General features: G+C 43.1%; 1 protein-coding gene across 2 annotated transcripts in view; it reads right to left on the bottom strand.

Annotated features, from left to right (window-relative positions):
• Positions 1–14,474, bottom strand: part of PTGFRN (prostaglandin F2 receptor inhibitor) — a 68,416-nt gene extending 53,942 nt beyond the window's left edge. Inside the window, exon 1 of one of the 2 annotated variants that reach the window (XM_030469004.1) lies at positions 14,271–14,474. In XM_030469004.1, coding sequence (XP_030324864.1) covers positions 14,271–14,328 — 58 coding nt within the window. In that variant the 5' untranslated portion in view covers positions 14,329–14,474. The remainder of the gene's footprint in view (positions 1–14,270) is intronic. The other variant, XM_030469005.1, reaches the window with a different exon arrangement.
• Positions 14,475–15,123: the final 649 nt, after the last annotated feature.

The raw sequence follows: 15,123 nt of genomic DNA, 5'->3' as shown, positions 1-15,123 counted from the left end.
ACCTTACCAGAAACATTTTTGAACATCAACTGAAAAGAAATGCCTGGTGCAAATGCAGCATTTGTCAGCATAAGAACAGAAGTGGAAAGTACATCACCTACCTAAAAGGTCAAGGGTGTTAAAGTTCACCTGAAAAGCTGTAGATGGACTTGACCACAGACACCAGAACTAGCAGTCCACACTTTTAAACTATGGAGAAGATCCTTAGTAGTACCTTTTAAGAACCTTTGAGATTTCTAGCTAACAGGTGCCTTCCTGAACTAACCCCTTCACTCAAGGACAAACAGCACCCAGAGTAAGAAAGGCGATGTACTGAATTCATAGGGAGAGCTAATATTCCCCAAGGGTACTTCTGATTAGGCCTAGAACACTGGGGCCAGAAACAGGGCTGTTTGTGCAGAGCAAGCCCCATTATCTTTAGCAGAACATATCCCGGAAGCCACGTCAAGTCAAGGCCTGGTCAGCAAGCATTAGTACCAGACATCATATGAACTGACAGATCCTTCAGAATGCAAACACAAAACATGAACCCATACTTAGGAAAATGTGAAGAAAGTAGAAATGTTAAATAAATTTGTACCACACCAGCCTATACCCCAGAGGTATTCATTTGGCACTTAGGCCTTAAACTCAGGTTGGGGTTAAGCAAGAAAGGCACTGAATGCATTGCAGTATGTGGAAATTCCCCTTGCTCTCATGCTTTACAGCAACATCTGAAAAGACAGCATTGCTTGAAAAAGTCAGTATTATACCTAAGCCCCAGTGGGCAGAAGAAAAGATATTAATGCCTTCATTAATATCAAGAAAGAGATGCAATATACAGGTAGTATATACATATACCTCAATGGATGGTTTAAAAAAAGAATTCTCCTCCTAGCTTTGTATCTAGACATGTAATGTCAGAATATATAACAATTTAAAAACCATACCAAATTCTGACATAAAAAAACAAAACTCCTTATTCCTCTTTTAATTCCTTAATTGTTTGTAAATTTGTACTTTAGAGCTTCAAAGTGCTATTTATACTCCCTGTTCACTTTTTATGCTACTACATCACAAAATCAACTAGCTTAAGCTCTCTTGTTGGTATGGCAGTCATGTTAACAGCACTAGCCTATAACAAAGTTTACTTGTTATTAAAAAGCAATTGGTATTATTACTGTTATAAATAATAAAGTACCTCTAAGGCACTCTTGCTGCTAGTGAAGACCTAAATAGAAGATACATACAGCATTTTCAGAGCTCTAGTTAACTACAGAAAATTCTACCCACCTCCCACCCATCTCCCCACTTAATTTTTTAGAAATAAGAACATGATTTCAGAGATTAATGATCTGAAGATAATTTCTCAGGAGCTTAAATGAGTTAAAATCCACAAGATCAAATTAAGACATTTCAAAGAATTCAAGCAGAAGAGAACCTGCCATAATGCAAGAGCAGCATACAAATGCCTCCAGGTTTGTAATTTTACAGCCTAAGCCTACCAAAAGTCAAAATGCAAGATACCAAGCACACAACTAGAGCAGGCCTTGCCTTTCCCCAGAATAAACACGGATTATTTCAAGACCTCTGTCCTTTTCACAAGGAATAAATAAGCCTTGGACAAGAGATAGCTAGGAAGCCTTAAAGTTCAGCCTGTCCATAAAAAACACACACTTTGCCTTTAACATACAAGGAGATGCTCTTTGCCAAAGAGAACTGGTGTTTTGTTTTGTTTTTACAAATCAGTTTAACGCTTAAGTAATTATCTTTCCTGGGCAGGGATATTTGTATTTTTGTCTGCCTCATTCACACTACTGTAACCTTTATCTATTAGAAGAGAAATGCAAGAAATTCACTACCTGTCCATCACCTGCAATAGTTAAGTACAGTGAGATCCCCCAGAATTCTCTGAGATCCTACTGGAAAAAAAAAAAAATCTCTCCATTGATGAAAAGAACTATCTTCATTAATCTGCCTGGTGGATGTTTTCTTCCCCTCTGATCATTATGGGAGTTTACAATTCTAATAAAGCTGTACTCACATCATGTTTCTCATATTACAAAATATCTGGAAAAAGAGCTCTTGGGCATGGTGCTGTAAATCAAAACCACTTCTTACTCCTAGCTGATAAGCACTTTTCAAAAAAGGTATGTATATAGCTGGCTGCTAACAAAGAAACACAGTCATGATCAGTCAACTGGTTATCACTGAAACATCTCTTCAGCAGCAGAATTCAACCACTATTATAACCAGAACCCTGGTTTTTCATAGGAAGGATACATATTTACACATTGCTTAGCACAACTTTTGAGTGAAACCCACCCAAAGAGATGTATCGCAAGCCTAGGCAGGCTATAGGCTATCTGCAGAGAGCCTGAAACAACAAAAGTTGCATCCTTGAATGCCAACACTGGAAGCTAATAAATTTAGCATCACTACTGTTGAATGTTTCAGCATTTATATATTTTTGTGAAAGTGTGCAACAGTTGAATGATGAACCATAGACATCAAAGCCAGACTAAGACCATGAAACTGGAATTACAAGCAACATCCTGCAGGAAAAGTCTAAAATGAGTCTCCCTAACTTTAGTTGGTAAAAGGGGTAAGAAAGGATGGACTGTCTCAGCCTAACTTCACAAGCTCCTGCTAAGTCTGGATGTCACTCAGTTAAAATGTTCATCTCTATTTCCTCCTTAAATGCCAGAAATGTCAAGGACAAGGAAAGAAAACACTAAGTCATTCCAATTAGTATAACTATAATGGACAGTGAAATTGTGATACAACTCATCATAAATTCAAAGAATGTTCTGCCAGCCCTTTCATTTTTAGACCTTACTTGCTTTTAAACTCCAGTTTTATTAATACTTGGGACTTGTGACAGGAGCTTCCATGCAATGTATAATTCAGCATGCATGAAGCAGAAATCATCAGAACTGTAACTTCAAGTCACAAAATAGCTGTATAATCTAGTAGCAGGATTTATGTAACCACAGTAGTCTAAGGCAATATTCTTAAGAGATCTTTCGTTAGACCAGCTGATAGTCATAAGAGATAGCATACAAGTTCTTTCTGAGAAAGCTGCAGTGAGGAACCCCTGTGAAGTTTCACATGCACAGTTACACTTTTGCAATCATCCTGCATCAACGTGCTCAAACTCAGATCAGTTCGGTTCTGCCCTATCCTATTCCACTCCAGTACATCTACCTATAGTGACTTTCCTGTAGAACAAGACACCCAAGATGACCTGATAAAATCCTGATAAATTCCTGCTTCTAATGCTGCAGAACAGATTGTTTAGGTAGAAGTGGATTCAAATAGAAGTTAAAAGGCAGGCAAAAGATGACTTCATGTGCAGAAACAGATGTTCTGAAAGAGGGTGGGAGATTCGACTCTCTTAAAAATGCCAGCAATATATACAACTGAATAAGCAGAATTCTGTCTAAATGAGAGCTATTCAATTTTCCCAGCAGGTATTCACTGCCCTTTATCTATTTTAATACAAAGCACACATGCCGTATTTTTAAAGGGAAAGGAGAACGAACCACATCAGTACAGGTAGGCTAGATACAATACAGTCTCAATCTCTGCAGCAGAAGGTACTGAAGCAGAACCACAGATCACCACAAGCTGCCACCAACTGTCCCACCTAAACTTAGTGAATGAACCTGCCATATCTGAAGAATGCCACAGCAGAATAAGTATACCAGTAGCCATACTTACTCCATTTTGCACATCGTTAGAGAGTAACTAATCAAGGCCAACATGACTTAACCAATACATACCACTGCCTCTAAGGAAGTACTAGAAATCTATTTTATACAAGGTAAATGTAACACTCGGGATCTAATTTTATATGAAATCACAAGAGAGTGGGTACCCGCAATTGCCCGTTAAGGAATTTAAGAGGTCTTGCTAAACAACAATCACGATATTTACTGTCATTACCTGGTAACATACATCCAGAATTACATAGAGGTCTTAAAGGTAGGGCATTAATTACCACAAGTTCAAAATATTTTGGCTGTATGTTTTGAAAGCTGCTGTCAATTAATGGGCCTTTCAAATTTATAATGCATGGGAAAACAATTGATGGGAAGGTGCAGCAGGAAGTGATGATGTTAAATGTTTAAACGGTATCGAGAAGCACTCAAATAATTTAAGGCCAAAGTTCTTTGCTCAACCATGCAAAAAACAGTAAAGAACAGGACAAAAAGGGATGTCCTCTGGAGACCCTTCATGTCCATGTGTCAGCCACAGCCAACACACATTTGGGTGTCTATGTATCAGAAACTGGATATTGAGCTTACCCCTGTACAAGGAGCAACCTTGTTGACTAGAAAGCCATCCGGTACCTCTGCTATTTTGCTCCAGCCAGCTGACCTATGTTCACTCAAATGAAGCAAAACCACTAACCCATTTTACCACTGGCCTGGTAGACATAAGGCTGGATTCATACCCACACATTCAAAAGCAGAAAGCTCTAGCTTCACATTAAACTCCCTAAGACTATCTGACCTTCACCATCAATTCACAATATGAGCCCTTATATCAGATATCTTTGTCCTCTGACAATCAGCACAAGGCTTTACACCCAAAGCTTTCCATCACAATAACCCTGTCAGCGTTAGAGACCTAAGCCAGGAGCTACGGGAAGAACACCTAACCTTCAGTTTTCTCAACAGGTCTTTAATACATGTAAAGGCTACATATCCTAAGGTTCTAAGCAAAAAGGTCCTAAGGAGGTCAAGCATGTGTCATTTTTCATCTTCTATGAGCCCATAGTCCCCTCTCCTCACATCCAGGTACCTCAAGCACAATTTTTCTTTTCACCCTCCCTTCTGTGCATCCAAAAAAAAGACACCAGACCAAAATTAAAAAAAAATCATCAGCATTAAATAAGGCCTCTATCACTATGCCATTCATAGATTCTACAGCTTGGGCCCTTGTCTCCTCCTTGCCCAAACCTCCAAACATCTCCCCACCTCCAGGCACAACCTGCTCTTCTTCAAGACTCACCCTGTAGCTCCATGACTGATCAACTCCCCAGGCAAATAGCTTTTCTGAACACATCATTTCAGTCCAAGTGGCAATCACAGGATGCATCCTCTTCTGAGGTAGAAACCTCAGCTTCAGGGCTTTAATTCCAAGAAATGCCTATGTACTCACAACACTTCCTTGATCAAAGTTCCACTTTGAACTGTAATCCTACAGCAATAAGGCAACCCTGACACTGGAGGACTACTTCTGACCCCAGATTGTCACTTATGCAAGAACAGTATTCAAGACCAACTTTGGCCAAACCCACATGTCCAAAGCAAGTCCTCACTCCAATGCACCAATATCAGAAGTGCAAGAAAATAATGACACACAAAAGAAAGAGAAGACAGAGTTACTTTGATGGCACATGCATGTTCCACGTAATCACAGTAAGGGGATTAGTTTCTTATTCTGGGTAGAACTGTTAAAGCAAGAACAGGACCCACCTTACAAGTGTTGGTACAGAAGTGCCCTGCACTAGGTGTAGGTTGCTAGTCTTTGTGTAGATACACAGAGAGGTGTCTCTCTACATTTTCAGAATAAGAGAAAAGTATCTCTACATACCTACAAACCAAAAGCTGACTGCTCACACCAAGAGGAAGGCCAGTGAAAAATACCTTCAATCACCTTTAATAGCCCTTTTCTAAGTAGCTTTGACATATCTCCGTTGATTCTTACAGGTTTATTTATGAGGTAAAGTCTGAAACAGGCATACTCCCTGTGCTCTCTGGTCATGAGCAGGAACAAGGGTAGCAGCTAAAATCTCATTCTTCTTTTTGGAAGGACATCCCCACTCAGTAATGCTATGCCTTGTACTCCTCTGGCCCCTCCCTTTCAAACTCAAAAGGCAGACATCAGCATCAATTCAGGTACCACAGCATACCCTGCAGCCACATGCATCATACTTCGCTCCATGCTTTAAACCCTGCAGAAGTCCACAATTAGATATTAGGCTTACGCACCACTGGTGAGCAGAAAACTTTGCTTAGAAAATGAGGGTATTTCAAGATTTCCTTGCAGAGTTTTAATAAACTTGTGAGTTTTATCAAAGCTGTTTTCTGGTGATAACTGCTCAACACCATCTTCTCATGCAGATACACCTTTAACTCATTATTCTATTTTAAACTAGCTGTCCTTCCCTTTCCCTTCTTTCTGGGAAGCATGTCCTGCTGCAGTACTCTCTCCACCTTCCTTCTCCCACCTTTAATTTCTAGCAATAACCACACTTCCGTGCTCATTGATTCCCGGCTATATTTGATATTTTCTCAACATTTTTTTTAAATAAATAAACAAACCCACAAACCTAGAGATGTCAGTAGCTTTGCAGCTATTGACAGGTGCCTATCAATACAGTTGCCAGCAACCAAGGCTGAGTCAATAGCTTTAGTGTTCATTCAACTCTGCTTTGTGACAGACACGAAAGACACACTTACCTTGCTACCTCCCACCTCCAGACAATCACGGTGATTTTGTCTCTGATAAGCTGTCATGCTCTTTATTTTCTCACTTACGAAGCCTTCTCCAAGCACTTAAGCTCTCTAAGCCAAAAGGTACAGCATGCCTTGTCTGGAACTAACCCCGAGATCAAAGGGAAACAAGGTTGATGCAATCGACTTACCACTCAGCATTAATTTAAATCTCCATATGAACTGAATATGAACAAGCACACTATACACGCAACATAAAGGCTCTTTACATAGCTGTAAATTCCATCTACTGACACCATCTCCCAATACACAATACGTCACTGGCCTTCAAAAGAACATTAACACCTCTTTTGGGAGACTTGGAGGTTGTAACATCTGGGTAGATATTACAGGTGGTGCTTTGAAAGCATGAAGTAGTTTGTGGCAATAGCAAAAGGCAAAGAAAGATGCATCACCTCTTCCACCCTCTAACACTGGGAAAAGGATTAGAGAATAGACAGAAAGACTAACACCTCGCTGCTTATTCTAACAGTTTCAATTAACAAATAATTTCCTATTTGCACCTCAGTATTACTTGCTATACAAAAACACAAATGAATATATGTACTGATTAGACATGTTTCTGGAAAAAAGGGTACTGAAACTTATATGTTTATTCACAAATTATGTGAATTCTGAATTTTCCTCAAAATAATTATGTTTGGTACCCTGAAAATTTAGGAGGCATCCTCTATTAGTTCAGCATCTGTTTCATATTTAAAAGCTATTCTTTGCAAACACAGGGGTCATGCTGCTTTTAAAGCAGCTCCTGCCAATTCTCTTTTGCAGGGCAGATTTAATAGCAAATTCCACTGCCACAGGATTCACTGTGTAATAATGAAGGGTAGTGTGTCAATAGATGAAACTGAACACATCAATAAGAAGCTGGCAGAGGTCCCTGTGGATGCCTCTCTTGCAACAATCATTTTAATGTGTGTAGGAGAACAGTGCTGTAACAGCCTGCTCAAAGATTCCCTACAGCCACATTGCATCAAAGACCGAATGAAATACAATGCTAAATCTTTGCAGTTGGAGCTAACAGGGGAACATGCACGGAAACAAAGTCCTTTACACTGGCAATTATTCTTTTCAAGACTGGCAAACCTAAGCAGGGCTACCTTTTGTCAGAACTGGACCCTTGCTAACCAACATGATCACCAGTAATGGTTCCACCAAACTCTTTTTAACAACTACTGATACATCAATAAAAGAGTGACTCAAAAAGCATGAAAGCATGCAAATTGCAGTCATGAAGCAAGCAAGCAAGCACTAAGCAGCACAGTGAAACCACATCTTTAAGAAAGTCGGCAGAAAGGCAAGTCCAGACTAATCAAGGCTGTTGAACAGAAAGACTGGAGTAAGTTCCTTTCCCTGTCTCTTTTTTTTTTTTTTTTTTTTTTTGAGAGAGAGAGAGAGAGAGAGAGAGAGCACAAGCTGTTTTACAGCCAGCATGAAATAAAGGACAATAGGAGACACCTGGGAAAAAGCCCAGGAGAACTGAAGCCAAAGAACAAAAGTTTAAAACCACATATAAAGTTTACATTGATTTTTTTTTACAGCCACATGTAAGAAATATGATATATGTACTTTGTGTGCTACAAGAAGCAAGCACAGCAGATATGATCAGTGATCCACACAGACTATTACATTGCTGCAGCACTGACAGAAGAGGGAAAGAAAAAGAAGAAAAAAAAATAAAAAAGAAAAGGACTTTACATCACACTTATAGAAGACTGAAAAGTATTAGGTGTACTTCTTAGGAAAAAACTGTCAACCTGTGGTGGACACCCAGCCCAGAAAATTTCAGCATGAATGCCATAAGTCTTGCTGAATAATAAGCAATGTATGAGATGGTTCTCATAACAAAGTATCAAGCAGATAAGACTACAGGCATTGCTGGCAGCCCTACCTACGGTAGCAGCTGTGACAGCTTGCTTTGGAGCACCAGCCTTTAATTAGTTCTCATTCCTGAAGTTCACAAGTCAGTTAATTCCAAAAACCAATCTCAGATTCTTTTTAAAGGAAACCATGTTGAGGACTTGGTGTCCTACTCATTTACCTATACTTTCCATAGCTCAGCTAACAGTTCAAATTCTTTAGAGCACCCATGCGAATTCCATCTGGCCACACAGATTATCACTAGTCAAAATACTTCAGCTTGCTTCAGCAATTTTTCATATTTCTGCAGCAGTACTTTGCTACTGCTGTATACAGAAGATAATGTTCTCCAGGCTGCTTCTTCAGACCCTGACACATAAGACTTCCTCTTCAACTTGCCCCACCTAATGCAATAAAAGAAGCACTGAATACAACACTCTACCTCAAGTTTCAAGCAGTCCCCATGGCAATCGCATTGACACAAATCTACCAGTATTATCATCGCACGTCATAACTTTACAAGGCTCAACAAAGGCATTTAGCAAAACTGGTTCTACCTTTCACCTATCTCACTTTAAACTTAAAATGCCATAGTTAAAGTTGATACTGGTTTCCATTGGAAACCCAGCTGTGAAATCTCTTCCAGCTCCAGAGGGGGGGAAAAACTCACCATTTTTTCTGTCTCAGACTTCAGTTAGAAGAAATCAGTTATGCTTTACAATTATGAAAGCCTACATGTAAACACATAAGCCAGTTTTTGATATGAAACTCAAAAAATTGAGAAACTAAGTTCCCCGACTTTAGTCTTTCTTATTTTAGATATGCTAAATAACTGGAAAAAAGCATTGGTCAAGGTTTTTGGCATCTGAGTAGTTGTTTTTAAGATCATCCTATCCCAAAAGCAGTTTGGTCTGAAACTGATTTTATAACTCTGCCTCTTGCAAAACCTAATGAATAAGGTATATTGGATGTTTATCTCATCATTTTTAAGGCCCCTCTCAGCAGGTATTAAAGCCCTGGAAGAAAGCTACAATTTGAGGTTTCCTAAAAAAAATGAGCTGACAAAAAAAATGAACAATTGAAGAACCTTAGTCTCTCATTAAAACAAACTCATTTCCTCTTTGGGGCAGAAGGTACTAACAAGCCACACAAAAACTGTTTGTTAGACTCTTTGTATTGTTTGATGCAGTTCTGGAGTACCTCGTTCAGGTTATGAGCTACAGTCATGCAGCAAACTATTATTCTTGGACAGAAACTTAAACATTGGTATCCCTAGACAGTTTTGCCTTACAGGTCTCTAAGAAACAGATAATCACTTACTATGGCAGATCTTCTAGGAAAGCAGAGCAGCAGGGGGCTGGGAAGGAATTGCAACATCTCCAATAAAAGTCAAAAGCAAAATGTTAAAAAGATCATTTTCTTTGCATAATGATACAGATTCTTACCTTATACTCCACCTAATGTCTGTCATTCGAAACTGCTAGAGACCTTTACAGACACTGATAAAAGCTCTACTTTGACCCAGCTCATGTTCATAGTATTTTCCTTAAGTTCTGTACAACTTAACTTTCAAGTTATTGATTTCTGTGCATAATCAGAAAGAATTCACATGTTCAGATAATGTGTCTATTTCATTTTCTTTTACAGTGTTACACACACCAAAAAAAAAAAAAAATTACCAGTGAAAGGCATCTAAACACATACAATTGAAATTATGACTTTCTGAAAGTATCTTATTGAGATATCTTATTTCTCTACATTAAAATAAAAACACATAGGTCAGTTTTGGAGATATGTCTTCACAAGGATTATGAAGACTGGAGGAAGAAAAACAACAACAAACAGCCAACACACACACAAACAAAACAAACAAACAAATCACCCCATAAACTTACTAATGGTTGAAAACTGAAATCTCAAATGTCCTTGAATGTTTGTTTACATAGCTATATGAATTAATATATAGATATTATTTCTTTAGCGCATTCCACTCTAATCAAGCATGTGGCTACATTTTTAAACGACCCCTATTGCTTACTTCAAATCTTGTTCAGGCAGGTTTATACCTCAGTTCGGGGATTAGAGCCAAATACAACAGAGACTACCTAAAGAGAGCAAGCTGTTGCTATGTTAAAATGTAGCAATTGAGAAACCTGGAGATCAAGGTCGAAGAGTTTCAAAAAAAAGCACCCAGACTCCCTAAAAAGGAGCCCTGGCCTGGAACGTACAAAGCGATAGAGCCAGAAAAGGTGACTAAAACTGTCATTAGCCAACCCAAAAGAACACAGGATATAAAGGAAAAAAACACTCACTACACTGCTTGCCTTTTGATTCACCTATCTTCCCACGGCCTACACCGCTAAGAAAACGCATCAGCATGGCAATACACATGGAAAGCACTTCCTCCTCAGCAACACCACCTGCCATTCAGTGCCTCACCAGCCCAGCTCCACGCTCACTATATGCCTCGGTAAGACGGACATGTCAGTATTTCCCCTGCGGGAGCCTTTTTTACCACCTCTCAAGCTGCAACAGAGGCAGGCCAAGCTGTCAGCTCCTTCCCCAGACACCAGTAAGGACCTGAGCCTGCCTTCTTCCAACAGCTGGGAGGCAAAGGCCACCAGCAGCAGCCCAGGGCTCACTGGTATGTGAGCAGGCAAGGGAACAGGAAGCAGATTCCATCTAACACACCTTGAATGCTCTGTGGGCAGTCATCATTACATCATCTCCCTTGCCCCAAACCTTGAGGCTCTCCCTTTTTCTATTGCTTCAACTTTAGCTGCAAATGCGAGAAAAAGATTAAAGCACACTTCTCCTTGAAGTTTATGATCACAATAACTTATACTAATTACCAGAAGCTTTCTATTGCAGAGCTTGAATTAAGCCTTGATTCAAATGACTAATTGCTGTAGCTTCTGAGGAAAAAACAAAACAAACAATAAAGAATTTCAGATATGAGTTGTAGGAAATAACTCCATTTGTGTATACACAAGGCTCCTGGGGATCTGGCATTCTGAAACTGACTTTCATCATAGCGGATAGTGAGTGTCACAAAAGTCTAAATGGTAGTAAGAAAAAGGCCATCTCTGGGAAATTCATCATCAATGGTTTTCCCTGAGGATCTACTGAGTGACTGCTTTCCTTAAAGCCTATAGCTCTTAAGAAAAAAACTGAGGTTTTTTTCACTTAAATTCTTGCCTTGAATCTCAGACAATTAACAGGGGCAAAAAAATAATTCAGGAGTTACAACGTTTACTGTTTATTTTACAGCCTGATCCCTGGTCTTTGCTTTGTTTTTTGGCTGTTTTGTCCTAGGAAGGATGTTTTGGTTTCCAGAGCAGTTCACAGGCTGATGAGGCAGATTGACTGGAGAATGAAATCATACATAAAACAGGCAATGGTAGTGCAAAATGCTCTTATACTGCCCTCTCTTCTCGGGATCTAACCACATCAGAGGAGGGAAGGAAAGAGACAGACTAGATCAAGCCTTAAACTCTGGATCCACAGACTCCTTACCCAGCAGATTTTAAGTGCTGTGGAGAAAGAAGGGATGAGAACATTCTTATTTGTAACAGCCAAATACTTTAGCCATTTGCATCCTTTTGCTGGGATATTTCATAAAGATCTGAAAAAAAAAATCAAGTCGAAGTACATACAAGGGGTGAACTCTCTTATGCTTCAACTCCTTCTCTCCACCTCCCTTATACAGCAAATCAACAGTTGCAACACATTAGTCAACAAAAAGCCCCAACCTGTCTCTATATTAGAGCTAGTAGAAAACATCAATTCACAGAAGCACACTTTTCCCATTCACAGTGAGAGTCACCACCTTCCCAACTTCTTAACATTTGGTTTATCTCATATAAGCTACCAAGTAATGGTATCAGACGATAGCTACATTGGGACACACACTACAATTAAGATTGAAGTTCAGAGGTTTTTTTCCTGCACACAAAAGCACTTTGAATTTTAACAGCACCATTCTGATTTTAAAAAAATAAGCAAAAAATCCCCAAAAGGCAACTCAGAATATCCAGACAAACCATATCATGAACAGTGGCCAGATATCTACGCATGCACGTTTTGCTTTCTTCCAAGTATTTTATCTGGAATTAAGAAGGAAACCGCTTTCCTGTTGCACATCATCCTTAATAGTTTTTACTTTTTGATGCATGACCTCGAGTATCTGAGAGTCCCGATTTTCCATTTGTTCAACTAAACCATTCTCTTGAAAAAATTAATTCCCTTTCTGTTTCCAAACAAAAACACTTAATATGTTCTCCAGTTCTTCACTGTTTCCCCAGCTGGCAGAATGGCTATATCATGAAGATAAATGAGATGACTAACCTCAGCTGCAAGAAAGCACAGTGGACACCTTTATGTGGGAGGATCTTGGCTTGTAGATGGACACCCCTCTGCCCCAGTTGCCTTACTGCCTGCAAGCAACCTTATGAAAGGTATGAGCCCAGGTTTGGGGAGCTGACTTGTCACTTTTAACTATTGTCACTTCAGACCTGACTATGAAAGATTCAACAGCCAAACCATGAGGAAAGTGCTCTGGCAGACTTTACGAAAAGAATTAGTCATAGTAGTGTCAAAAGTACAACTAAGTCAGCAAACAGAGTTTTGTTTAAAGGAGAGCATTACAGCATGGTGTTGGGGCACTGTTTACTCACTCCTTCCATCCCAAATCTGGAAAAGGCTCCCACTTACTACCTGCAATCAATCAAGTGTTCTAAGTCAGGAACTGTATGTAATAATTTGTAGGGCATGCTTGCCCACCAGGACAGAAATAATGCTGCCTGCACAGAGCTGACACAGAACAGCTTAACTACTATGCATAACTATCTTACTTGAACTACCTTCTTGTTCTCTAGTTAAACTCACTGCAGCAGCAGTGTCCAACACTGGAGGTGAAAAATGGCAAAAAACCCCAAAACCCACCCCCCATCCCTTTGTGCCGTGCTTGCTAGAGTCTTTATTTCTGCAGGCTGCCTGCCTGGCATTGACACCAGTAAGGAACAACGCCACATGATAAGCTAACGACAGCTACACAATTATGTGAACACGGCATAAAACATCACCTACACAATTACTCGTTATCTCTTAGCAGGATAACTTGACGGCAGAGGCAGATCCAGGAGGGGAGGGCGCAGGAGGAGTATCATTTCCCTCACCACACCTGTGTGCTCGGGAAACCCGGGTTTCTGCAGCCGGCAACGCAGGCTGTGGGGTCCCCCCCGAGGTCTCCCTCCTGGCACAGGCAGCCGGATCACCCCCTCGGCCCTGGGACGGGTCACCTGGCGCCCTGCGAGGCGACATTTCACTGCCCTCACCTTGGAGCGGCCAAGACCCACGCAGCAGATCGGGCAAAAGCAATCACTGCTTCGCCGTCACGGGACCCCGCCGCCCGTGGAAGCCCCTCTCACTGGGAAACCCCGCCAAGCAGCACCTCCCACGCCCCACTTCCACTCTAAAGGAGGCCCCTTGAAGTTTCGGGGGGATACCCAACAGCAACCCGCGCCCCAGTCCTTGCAGGGAGCAGCGGAGGTCGGGGGTGGGGGGTTGTGCTGCGGAGCCGTTATAGCTGCGCCGGCCGTTAACGCCCGCGGGTGGGCCGGGAGAGGGCGAAGGCGGCGGCGGCGGCCCGGCCAGCCGCGAGCGGCACAGCCGGGCGGGCAGGCGGCGCTGCCTGGCCCCCCGCCGCCCCTCGGAGGGCAGCGCCCCGGCTGAGCTCCGCCGTGCTTCAGGCGAGCGCGGCACGGCGGGCAATTTTTCCCCGCCAAGGCGCCCGGCGCAACCTCGTTACCTGTGGGCGAGCTAGCCGAACCCAAACCAGCCCAGCTCCACCGGCCGGCCGGCCGCCCTCCCCGGTGACCCCGGTCGCACACCCCCCCCTAGGCTTACCGAGCAAGGCGAGAAAGAGAAGAAGCAGGCAGGACGACCTCTCCCCGCCGTGCCCCATGCTGGCAAGGCTGCGCGGGTGCCTCTCCCTAAGCGAGAGGGATGGCCGGCGCACACGCTCGCCTCGTCCGGGGACCGGCAGCAGCTCACCGCTCGGCCGCCCCGCTCAGCCTCCCGCTCCCCTGCGAGCACACGGAGCCGCCCGCCCGCCCCGACCGGCCGCGCGGCGCAGCCAACCACAGAGACAAACTTTCCCCAGCGCCCGCCCCCGCGCGTCCCCGCCCGCAGGTAGCGGGGGCGGTGCGGGGGTCCGGCCCGGCCCGGCCCCCACTCCCTTAAAGGGGAGGAGAGCTGCTGCTGCCGGTCCGGCCGCTGCCAGCCGCGGGGCGGGGCGGGGTGGGGTGACCCTCTCCCAGCGAGGGTGGGCGGTACCGCTCCCGGCCTCCCGGGGCCGATCGGAGAATGTGGCCCGGGAAAGACGCGGTAGCCGTACGGGGGGAGGCTTGCTGCGAACGGGGGGGGAGGCTTGCTGCGAACGGGGAGGGAGGGGAGGGTCCCAGCGCGGGAGGCCCCGTTGCAGGCAGCGGGCGTCCCCCGGGGAACAGCCCCCGCTCTTGCCCCTGCTGCGGGCCCCCTCTCCCCGGCCTCCACGCTGTAGTGTGCCATCCGCTCCTGTCCCCTGCCTCGCACGCGCCATGCGATGTCCCCTGGTGTCCCCTTTTCTCACAGTCAGACCCCCAGGGCAGGGTCCCTGAGCATGGAGGCACCACGGAGGCGGTGGTCACTCCTACCCGTGTCCCCACACACAAGCACTAAGCTGGGGGCTGCTGGTCCACGAGTACCCCTCAAGAACAGG

Source organism: Calypte anna, chromosome 1 (assembly GCF_003957555.1).
Source record: "Calypte anna isolate BGI_N300 chromosome 1, bCalAnn1_v1.p, whole genome shotgun sequence".
Taxonomy (NCBI): Eukaryota; Metazoa; Chordata; class Aves; order Apodiformes; family Trochilidae; genus Calypte; species Calypte anna.
The sequence above is the reverse complement of the archived record's forward strand: the minus strand, read 5'-3'. Positions and strand labels throughout refer to the sequence as shown.